The sequence below is a fragment of the Xenopus laevis genome, chromosome 2L, assembly GCF_017654675.1.
Source record: "Xenopus laevis strain J_2021 chromosome 2L, Xenopus_laevis_v10.1, whole genome shotgun sequence".
Taxonomy (NCBI): Eukaryota; Metazoa; Chordata; class Amphibia; order Anura; family Pipidae; genus Xenopus; species Xenopus laevis.
Genome location: NC_054373.1, coordinates 11,879,575 through 11,892,154, shown reverse-complemented (window position 1 = coordinate 11,892,154; position 12,580 = coordinate 11,879,575). Strand labels below are relative to the sequence as shown.

Genomic DNA, 12,580 nt, shown 5'->3' with positions numbered 1-12,580 from the left:
TAGGCAGTATTTGAATTCTTAAAGGGCTAGTGTATGATAAATCTCGAAAATCTAATTTGAATTTTTTTTTAAAAAAAAACTGTTTAAAAAGACAGTTTTGGCCATAGAACCTCTAAAATTCTAATTCGAATTTTCAATTTGACCCTTGATAAATCTGCCTCTTCGAGTTTTACCAGTCCTTGCCATACATTTTCTCTGTTCATGTTTGTGCTGCGACCATGGCATGCTCTGGTTATGGGTTGGTTTAGCCCTATAAGCAACTAGTTCTATCTCCGTGTGGAACGGCAGAGTTTGGGTCCACCATTATTGACCTCACATATACATTTCATGATCATTGCTCATATTTATTCCGTTACATTCTCTACAACCTCCTGGTTAATATTACTGGCGATTAATTCTGATGACGGTGCTTGGGAAGCCTGTGCTTCCAGGTATTATTTCACTATAATACACAAAAGCCATGAATATCCTGTAAATTATATCCTTATAAACGGTGAGTAGTGATGTCATCAGTTATAAACGGTGAGTAGTGATGTAATTTCTGTCACATGACTTACTAAAATTTGTGTATTATAATAAATAAAGTACCCCCAGTTGTAAAATATGAGGATATTAGAAGTTACCTCGGAGTTCCATGACCTGTATAAAAACACTTGGCCTTCAGCCTCGTGTTTTTATATGGTCATGAAACTCCTCGGTAACTTATAATATCCCTATATTTTACAAAAGGGGGTACTTTATTCACTATATAATACACAAAAGCCACGAATATCTTGTAAATTATATCCTTATAAACGATGAGTTCTGATGTCATCGGTTATAAACGGTGAGTTCTGATGTCATTTCTGTCACATGACTCACTGAAATTTGTGTATTATAATAAATAAAGTACCCCCAGTTGCAAGATATGAGGATATTAGAAATTACCTCGGAGTTCCATGACCTAAAAAAACAGGCCTCGTGTTTTTATATTTTATATTTTACAAGAGGGGCTACTTTATTCACTGTATAATACACAAATGCCATGAATATCCTGGAAATGATATCCTTATAATCGGTGAGTTCTGATGTCATCAGTCATAAACGGTGAGTTCTGATGTCATTTCTGTCTCATGATTTACAATGCTTGACAAAGGGGTACGCCCCAAAACGTTGCATCCGCAAATAAATGAGCAAGGGTTTCCCTGCTAGAAATATCCTGTTGTGCTGGTGATTTTCTACTTCTATTTTCTGAAACTTGTGCATTATAATAAATAAAGAACCCCCAGTTGCAAAATATGAGGATATTAGAAGTTACCTCGTTCCTTGACCTGTATAAAAACAATCAGCCTTCAGCCTCGTGTTTTTATATGGTCATGAAACTCCTCGGTAACTTATAATATCCTTATATTTTACAAGAGGGGGTACTTTATTCACTATATAATACACAAAAGCCAAAAGTAAATGATATCCTTATAAACGGTGAGTTCTGATGTCATCAGTTATAAACGGTGAGTTCTGATGTCATTTCTGTCACATGACTCACTGAAACTTGTGTATTATAATAAATAAAGTACCCCCTGTTGCAAAATATAAGGATATTAGAAGTTACCTCGGAGTTCCATGAAACTCCTCGGTAACTTCTAATATCCTTATAATTTACTTTATTCACTATATATAGCAGCCAGGACAGCGGGCTGGTTACTATGGGGCAGATTTATCAAGGGTCGAATTGGAAATTAGAATTTTCCAATTTTTTAATTATCGAAACTGTCAAATTTGACTAGGGAGTTATTCAAATTCGATTCGAGTTTTTTAAAAAATTTGATTTTTGAGATTTATTATAATCTTCCCCTTTAAGAATTCGAATTCGACTATGCGCCACCTAAAACCTGACGAATTGCTGTTTGAGTCAATGGGAGACGCCAAGGGATCTATTTGGAGTTGTTTACAGCATTCATGACATTTAAGGTTTTTTTTTTGGAGGAAAACCTGTAATCAAGTTTTTCAAATTGAATTTGTTTTGGGGTTATTTGATTCATCCGAATTTTAAACATTCGTTTTTTGTTTTTTTAAATAAGTTTCGACTGTTTGAATTGATGGGCGTTTAGGGGAGTTTTTAACAACTTGCATGAATTCGAAATTCGACTTTTGATAAATGTGCCTGTAAGTGTTTATTGGGGAGTTGTTTGCAGGCTTGCAGCTGTGCATCATCCTATTGATTCCCCAACTTGGGAGCAGAGTTTGTCCCATCATGGAGTCTGTCTGTCTGTCTGTGTGGGGCTCATTCAGGTGCTCAGAGTTGTTCCCTGGCAGGTGAAAGTGGGTTTGTACGCTGGTGTTGGGGAAATTAGATTAGATTGTAAGCTCCTATGAGATGATAAAGGAACGGATCATAATAAAACAGACACAATATTTCTTCCATTTGGCCCCATGTTTGTGTTTCCCCTGTACTGATAGTAAATAGGCACAGTTTATTGCTTGATCTGTTGTACTGGGGGGTTCATGAAGCAGCAGGGAGATCCCGGGTGCTGATTCTGGAATTCTGACTGAGAGAGCTGCCCCCCCTCCTGCTTAGCACAGGCTCATGTAACACATTCTGTTCCTTAGGCACCTTGGAAACTTTCACTCCTTACCAGATATGATGGGGTTAATAGTGCCCTATAAGTTCTAATGTAGGATTTCTTGCTCTGTCCCCTGTATGATCTCTGCATCGTCCTCTCCCCATTCCTCTCCAGCACCAACCTCACTGTAATGCCTTTCACTTGCAGCCACATTCTCTCCCCCCCAACACACACACTGATACACACACACACACACACACACACACTGATACACACACACACACACACACACACACTGATACACACACACACACAGATACACACACACACACACACACACACACACACACACACACACACACACACACTGATACACACACCACACACTGCACAACTGACCACACACACACACCACACTGATACAACACACACACACTGATACACACACACACCACACACACACACACACACACTGATACACACACTGATACACACACCACCACACACACACACACTGTACACACACTGATACACAACACACACACACACACACACACACTGATAAACACACACACACTGAACACACACACACACCAGCACACACCACTGATACCACACACAACACACACTGATACACACACATCACACCACACACTGATACACACACACACACAACACACACTGACATACACACACACACTGGATACACACACACACCACTGATACACCACACACACACACACACATGGATACACACCCTGATACACACACACACACACACCACACACCACACCACACTGAATACACACACACACACACTGATACACACACACCACACACTGATACACACACACACACACACACTTGATACACACACCAGCTTGATACACCACACACACGACACACACACACCACACACACACTAGATACACACACACAACACACACACACCACTGGATACACACACACTGATACACACACACACACACACTGATACACACACACACACACACTGATACACACACACACACACACAACATATACACTGACACACACCCACACTGACACCCACCAACACTGACACAGACACACACACACACACACTGACACACACACACTGATACACACATACTGACACACACACACACACCCACACTGACACAGACACACACACACACACACTGACACACACACACTGACACAGACACACACACTGACATACACACACACGACACACACATACAAAATATAGAGCCCCCCATTAATCTTAAAAGTGTTAACGACGACTTGAAAATGTGACAGAGCTCAATTTTCATTTCTTGTTTATTGTTTGTTTTCCTATTGGGCAGCCGGGAAAGCTGCTCTGCCCTGGCAACTCGAGCATCCTATTTGCATAGCCTCTTTTGATTGGCCGGGCTTTCCCCGCCGCCTTCCAATGGCAGGCGAGTGACTTAGCGGTAGGCTATGCTAATGAGCCGCTGTTGCTGGGTTGCCGGCTGCTGCTGCTGCTGCTTCTCTATGCCGTGCTTCTGCATTGTGTTGCCTGGCGAGAGAGACGTTGATAAATGAGTATTTAATGATCTGCAGCAGTTGCTACTCACTGCAGGCAGCACAGTCCCTCCGAACAAAACTACCAACAAGGGTTTAATTGGCCGATTTAATACCCTTTATCCGGCAGTATTTAATGCTACTAATATCCATTTCGCTAATATTTTGCCTTTAATTTGATGGCGCACCCACCGGCTTTTGCTTGGACTTGAACCTGACACAGAGGCAGGAGCTGAACCCACATTAACCCTTTCCCTGCTAGTTGCCAGTGCTGCTCCTGCTATTGGACAAATGCAGCCCCCCCCCCCAGCTCCTCTCACATCCCTTCTCCCATGAGTGGAGCCTAATGCAAGCCCTGGAATGTCTTACTGCATGATACAAATATTTAGGGGTGGGGGAATGAAAATCCAAGTAAGCCATGTGCTGGCGCTGCAACAGGTGGGCACTGGGGTTGGCTCCAGCGGATAATTTTAGTCTGCAGTCACATGCTTTTTGTCTGCTCCATCTCACATTCTTCATTATTATTTAGCACTTTAACTCCCTCCAGGCCCACTCACATTTAACCATTCCATTGCTGCCCAGGCTCAAGGGCAAGTTAACATGACTTCTGCTTTATCGTACCCATAATAATACTATTATTTACACCAGGTTTATAGGATACCTTTTTCTCTTCAATGAGGTGCGAACATAGAACATATTTCTAAGTAGGATCCCCTTTATTTTCCTGACAATGCTTTGTTTCTCTACCAGTGGTTTCCTAGGGGGGCACCGAGCCTTGGCAGGGGGTGGGGGCAGCCTGAGGGCCAGTTAGGGACATACAGTAGATGGGTAAAAAGCCTATTTTCTGCCCTAAATACTCCCAGAGCCCCATCCTCAAGGTCAATTAGAGCAAGTCTTTGGGTGAAGACTTGATGTCCTACATATTCCTGGAACTACGGCTGATAAAGCAATGTCTGTTACACAGTAATCTAGTTGGAAAAAGACACTGGTTCATCAGGTGCAACCCCTTTGTCTAAGGGATATTCATAGAGAATAATGTTTAGTTTCACTGTATCAGTCCCAGTACTCTGCTCCCATTCCCAGTCTCACAGGCCACACTTGTCCCTTCACTGCTGCTTTCTGCCTTTTCCACATTCCCAATTGCCCTGCCTTGTTTCAATACTGAGACAGTAGTTTGTAGGATAACAATAAAAACATTAAAAATATAAATTTGTACTGAGTCTTGTTGTTGCTGGGGGCATGAATGTATTAGTGGGGTACTTGGAGACCTGCTGCCTTATTTCTGCTCGTAGTACAAGCGGCATGTGTTATTGTTGAGTGCTGCAATCACAGTGGTACTACAGTCACAGGCCCTGAAATGAATGGGGTAGGGCTTATGGGATGGTGGACAGGATTTGGGAAAATTATAGGTGGAGTTTGGACATAATTGAGGAGTGACTGGGTGGATCAGGGGCTTGGCTAAGGCTTTGCATGTAAGGGCCTTTTTTCCATTTTTATTGGTGCCCCCATTTTATTTGTTGGCAAGGCCCCAAACCCAGATGGCTCTTGTGACCAGTAATTGGGCCACACTCGGGAAAGGCCCTGTTAACTTACATAGTTAAGTTGGGTTGAAAAAAGCCTAGGGATGCACCAAATCCACTATTTTGGAGAGATTCGGCTGAATACCAAACCGAATCCTAATTTGCATATGTAAAGTCCAATTAGTAGCATGGGCCCCTCATAATTCCAGATGTCAGAACCGAGTCTTCTAAAATATCTCTCTGCTAAAATCAGCCCACTGTTAACCACGTGCCACCAATAGGGTGAGGGATGACTCAATAATAAATCTGAATAAATCAGAGAACTCTTTAGGAAGCAAATGGTCCCCTTGTCCGTTTTAAATGTGGAGTGATGTATTCTGGGAGGCAGGTGTATTCTGGGAGGCAGGTGTATTCTGGGAGGCAGGTGTATTCTGGGAGGCAGATATTTTTTGGGAGGCAGATGTTTTTTGGGAGGCAAGTGTAATTTGGGAGGCAGATGTTTTTTGGGAGGCAGGTGTATTCTGGGAGGCAGGTGAAGTCTGGGAGGAAGGTGTATTCTGGGAGGCAGGTGTATTCTGGGAGGCAGGTGTATTCTGGGAGGCAGATGTTTTTTGGGAGGCAGATGTATTTTGGGAGGCAGGTGTATTTTGAGAGGGAGGTGAATTCTGGGAGGCAGGTGTAGTCTGGGAGGCAAGTGTAGTCTGGGAGGCAGATGTATTCTGGGAGGCAGGTGTATTCTGGGAGGCAGGTGTATTCAAGGGAGGCAGATGACAGTATGTGCTACCTTCCAGATGTCTGTATACCAGTCTGGACCCATGCGCTGGCCTAACAGTTTAGCCCATAGTCCCCCAGCGATGTCCAGACATTGTCATTCTGTTAAATGGAGGGATGATTCCAAGTGTTTTGCTCCCCTACAAAATTGTCCTAAATGATCTGCCTTCCAGGCCCAGCCCCTATAATTGCATTTAGCTGCAGGTGAGATGATGGGAGCTCCAATTGAATAACCGGTTGGTTTCCAATCACTCGCCTAAAGCCACTGTGTGTTGTTAAGGCAGCTCCACAAATCAGAACGTTGCTTTCTTTTTCTACTCTGTAGTCTCTGTAGTCTGCCCGGCAACTCTCCGCTCCGTCTCTGTACTGGACTGTTTGTATCTCATGCCGCATGTTTGAGGGACGATTTATAATAAAATGGTAACGTTGTACAAATTCTGCAGAGCTCTTAAAAATAGAAGGGAGCAAAAGGGAACATTTATATTTACATTCATTTGAAGTGCCTTGTACTTGGACCTGCTCCAAGTAATTTTGAGTTGATCTTCATTTTTTATTTTATTTTGCCTTCAGCTGAAAATGGACCCTGGTGACCCAAAACAACATGGCTTCATTTTCATGATTTTTCTTATTGTCAGTGAGTGGTTGTCTTTTCAGGCCGTCTCATATATCATTGAGAAATCAAACGTGCTTCCTGGTTGCTAGGTTAATTAACCCCTAGGACCCAGCTAAGACTGATTAATGCAGAATCCTGTTACTGTCCATACAAACTAAAAGTACATTTTAAGAATTACGTGGGTTGGCATTTCTTTTTCAGTGCTTTTCTTCAGCTTGTCAGTACAGGTAAGGGATATACTATCCGGAAACCCATTATCCAAAAAGCTCAGAATTATGGAAAGGCCGTAAAATGATTTTCCTTTTTTGTGTAATAATAAAACAGTATCTTGTACTTGATCCCAACTAAGATATAATTAATCCTTATTGGAGGCAAAACCAGCCTATTGGGTTTATTTAATGTTTAAATGATTTTCTAGTAGATTTAAGGTATGAAGATCCAAATCATCGAAAGATCCGTTATCCAGAAATCCCCTAGGTCCCATACCTGTATGAGCCTCCCTCAAATTAACTACACTTTGCGCTTGGATATCAGTTGTAAGATGATACTGTCCCTTTAAGTCGTCAGTGGGATGCTAATTAGTCCTGCTGTTGCCCATGACTGCTTAATCTATTGATTGTTTTGAACGGAGAATCTGTTCATACGTCCAGTGATGCTTCACTTATTCAGCTGCACAGCCTTAATCATAAGTGAAATGCATACTTTGATTGGTGTAGCTGGGAGCTGCCATATTGCTCTAATTCTATTTAAAATAGTATCTCAGGCCTCTGAGGGCAGTGGCACACTGGGTGATTTCAGAGAACTTTTTTTTTTAAGTACCTTATTATGGGTCATTATTAAGTTGTTTTTAGTCCTGTTAATTAATTTCGTTTTGTTTACAACTTTATAATATATTAAATGTGTCCTTGATTTAGTGATGTCATCAGTCTCTGCTTAGTAATGGATTTGTCACGTGACTTGCTTATTATTAAAAATAATGTGCTCACTTTTGTAAACTATGACAGTGTTCACCTTGGTGTTGTCTGATCCGTATAACTGTATGGTCACAGAAAAACCCCTCAGTGACTTCTAATATCCTTATCATTTACAGTAGGGGGTACATTATCCCTTATAATACATGAGTGATACTCAGAGTTCCCTGTATAACTCAGCCTGCAGCCTTGTGCCTTTATATGGTCACAGAACAACCCCTCAGTGACTTCTAATATCCTTATCATTTACAGTAGGGGTACATTATCCCTTATAATACATGAGTGATACTCAGAGTTCCCTGTATAACTCAGCCTGCAGCCTTGTGCCTTTATATGGTCACAGAACAACCCCTCAGTGACTTCTAATATCCTTATCATTTACAGTAGGGGGTACATTATCCCTTATAATACATGAGTGATACTCAGAGTTCCCTGTATAACTCAGCCTGCAGCCTTGTGCCTTTATATGGTCACAGAACAACCCCTCAGTGACTTCTAATATCCTTATCATTTACAGTAGGGGGTACATTATCCCTTATAATACATGAGTGATACTCAGAGTTCCCTGTATAACTCAGCCTGTAGCCTTGTGCCTTTATATGGTCACAGAACAACCCCTCAGTGACTTCTAATATCCTTATCATTTACAGTAGGGGGTACATTATCCCTTATAATACATGAGTGATACTCAGAGTTCCCTGTATAACTCAGCCTGCAGCCTTGTGCCTTTATATGGTCACAGAACAACCCCTCAGTGCCCATTATTATTTATGTATTTATGTGTGACTGTTGTGTATGTGCGAGAAGCAGATCAGATTGGGGAATGACAGTGAGTAGGGAAGGGGTAAGTGAAGGTAAGGCTAGTTAGGACAGATGGAACTCACCATGGCAACTAAAGCATCTGTGCCAGCAAGTAGATTGTGTAAGAGCAATGCATGCATGTATCTCCCCCCGTTACATATAACAACAATCAGTGGCATTTATTGGGCATATTCACAGACTCAAAACTCACTACATTGCTTGCAGAGAGCAGATCAGGACAGACAGACACTTCTCTCAATAGCAATTACATTTATATATAACTTTAAAGGGTTTGTTTACTTTTCAATTAACTTTTAGTATGATGTAGAGAGTGATATTCTGAGACAATTTGCATTTGGTTTTCATGTTTTATTATTTGTGGTTTTTCAGTTATTTAGCTTTTTATTCAGCAGCTCTCCAGTTTGCAATTTCAGCAATTTGGTTGCTAGGGTAATTTGGACCATGGATGTGGAACAGAACAGAACACTACTTCCTGTTTTTCAGCTGTCTAAAGGTGGCCATACACGGATAGATCCGCTCGTTTGGCGATGTCGCCAAACGAGCGGATCTCCCTCCGATATGCCCACCTTGAGGTGGGCAATATCGGGCTGATCCGATCGTTGGCCCTAGGGCCCAACGATCGGATCCTAGCGTTCGCCAAACGGGCGGTCGGATCGCGGGACCGCATCAACGAACAGATGCGGCCGCGATCCGACGGGATTTTTAACCCCATCCGATCGAGATCTGGCCGACTTTCGGCCAGATCTCGATCGGGGAAGCCCGTCGGGGGCCCCCATACACGGGCCAATAAGCTGCCGACTTGGTCTGTCGGCAGCTTTTATCGGCCCGTGTATGGCCACCTTAACTCTGAGTTAAGGTGCCCATACATGGAGAGATCCGCTCGTTTGGCGATGTCGCCAAACGAGCGGATCTCCCTCCGATATGCCCACCTTGAGGTGGGCAATATCGGGCTGATTCGATCGTGGGCCCTAGGGCCCAATGATCGGATCCTAACGATGCCCAAACGGGCGGTCGGATCGCGGGACTGCATCAACGAATAGATGCGGCCGCGATCCGACTGGATTTTCTGTCCCATCCGATCGAGATTGGTGAAGCCCGTCGGGGGGGCCCCATACACGGGCCAATAAGCTGCCGACATGGTCTGTCGGCAGCTTTTATCGGCCCGTGTATGGCCACCTTTAGTCAGTGACTTAAAGGGGGGCCAGATGGGACATAACTGTTCAGTGAGTTTGTAATTGATCCTCAGCATTCAGCTCAGATTCAAAAGCAACAGTTATGTCCCATGTGCCCCCCCCTCCCTCAAGTCACTGATTGGTTACTGCCTGGTAACCAATCAGTGGAAACCAAGAGAGCTGCAAAGCAGGAAGTAGTGTTCTGGCTATTATGTTACACATCCAGTCACTCCAGCCTTTATACATTACATTTTTGCTTAACTAACTATATTAGAAACATTTTTTATTTTGCACAGCCTATCTATTTAACCAGTTTTTATTTATATATTGAACAATTCTTTTAATTCCTTTAACCAATCAGTTAAAACCAAGACAGCTGCAAAGCAGGAAGTAGTGTTCTGGCTATTATGTTACACATCCAGTCACTCCAGCCTTTATACATTACATTTTTGGCTAAATAACTATATTAGAAATATTTTTATTTTGCACAGCCTATCTATTTAACCATTTTTTATTTTTATACTGAACAGTTCCTTTAAGTTTGACTGTGCGTTACATTTATGTTTTTTTTTTCTGTATTCACCCCAAATTAGATGAACATTTGTGTTTCTGTGCATTTGCGCATTCCCTTTCCTTAGCCTTTTAAACTTTTATTATTGTACTATATTGCCACCTAGTGCCTAGTTGGTAGATCAGCAGGAAAAGAAAATGTTATTTTGGTGTGTTGCTAGTGTGAAGATATGAGGGAATGGGGTTAGCCATGTGTCATTTGCCCATCTCTGCCAGGTACAATACTTGGTTCTGTCTGTACAGGAGGAAACATTTGTGCCTGACAGTTAATAGAATACTGGCGGCTACAAGTTGCTCTACCAATAGGGTCAGGCTGAGACTCTCCTTAAAGGGATTCTGTCATGATTTTTATGGTGTAGTTTTTATTTCTCAATGACACTGTTTACACTGCAAATAATTCACTCTACAATGTAAAACTTAATTCCTGAACCAACAAGTGTATTTTTTAGTTGTAATATTGGTGTGTAGGTGCATCTCAGGTCATTTTGCCTCGTCATGTGCTTTCAGAAAGAGCCAGCACTTTCGGATGGAACTGCTTTCTGGCAGGCTGTTGTTTCTACTACTCAATGTAACTGAATGTGTCTCATTGGGACCTGGATTTTACTATTGAGTGCTGTTCTTAGATCTACCAGGCAGCTGTTATCTTGTGTTAGGGAGCTGCTATCTGGTTACCTTCCCATTGTTCTGTTGTTAGGCTGCTGGGGGAGGGAGGGGGTGATATCACTCCAACTTGCAGTACAGCAGTAAAGAGTGACTGAAGTTTATCAGAGCACAAGTCACATGACTGGGGGCAGCTGGGAAACTGACAATATGTCTAGCCCCATATCAGATTTCAAAATTTAATATAAAAAAATGGGTTTTGCTCATTTGGGAAACGGATTTCAGTGCAGAATTCTGCAGGAGCAGCACTATTAACTGATGTGTTTTAAAATAAAAAAACGTTTTTTCCCTTGACAGCTACAATAGTATTTATCATAGCATTGTTTCAAAATATGAATAGTACGGTGTGTATAGTAAGATGTAATTGCAATACAAATAAAGTATTCCCATAGCAATATCTCTAACGCCTTGTTCAATTTTCATTTGATTATTGACTATTGTGCCCTTTCTCTATAGGAGGAGAGACTTCAGCATGCAAACCATCATCTGTCCGGCTTGCACCATCCTTTTCATTCCATGCTGCCGGCCTTCAGATGGCTGGACAAACGTCCCATTCACATCAGCAGTTCAGCGACCGCCGTCAGCAGAACCTAAACGACCAACAAGCATCTGCCTTACCATTTAACGACCAGATTCAGCAACCGCTGCCTAACCAGGTATTACATTCGCTGTTATCTTGCCACGTGCCCTAGATTGTAAGCTTTTGTGGCTTTGCTGATGACAGGTCTTTTTATGCATCCAATCTCAGAGAGTATTTAAAGGGGTTGTTCAACTTCAAATGAACTTTTAGCATGATGTAGAGAGGGATATTCTGAGACAATTTGCAATTGGTTTAAATTTTTTATTATTGTGGTTTTTCCGTTCTTAAAGGAGAACTAAAGCTTAAATAAAGAAGTAGCTAGAAATGTTGTACATTATGTTTTGTGCTTCTGTACCAGCCCAAGCCCTTTAGCAGTAAAGATCTGTGTCTCCAAAGATGCCCCAGTAGCTCCCCATCTTCTTTTCTGCTGATTCACTGCACATGCTCTGTGCTGCTGTCACTTACTGAGCTTAGGGACCCACTCACAATATACAGTACACATAGAATAGAAATGTCACAATATAAGGCTGATTAGTAATTAATACAGATAATTACTACATGGCAGCACAGAAACCAGTGCAATTAGCATCAGAATTTAATAATCAGCAAACCTGTAGCATCAGCTTATATTACAGGGGAAGCTCATTTTCTGCTGGATAATTAGTGACGAGCCCTAAGCTTAGCTTCTCAACAGCCAATCAGAGCCCACTGAGCATGTGAGTGTCACAGACACTTTCCAAGATGGTGACCCCCTGTGACAAGTTTGAAGTCCTGGATCATTGCTGCTATTGACAAGCTGAAACTTTAGCC

At 42.2% G+C, this 12,580-nt stretch overlaps 1 protein-coding gene across 2 annotated transcripts in view; it reads left to right on the top strand.

Moving 5' to 3' along the window:
* The window catches only part of dyrk1a.L (dual specificity tyrosine-(Y)-phosphorylation regulated kinase 1A L homeolog), a 61,496-nt gene that overhangs the window by 32,191 nt on the left and 16,725 nt on the right, over positions 1–12,580 (top strand). For both annotated transcript variants that reach the window (XM_041581545.1, XM_018245895.2), the window contains exon 3: positions 11,647–11,846. In XM_041581545.1, the coding sequence (XP_041437479.1) occupies positions 11,647–11,846 (200 nt within the window). The remainder of the gene's footprint in view (positions 1–11,646; positions 11,847–12,580) is intronic.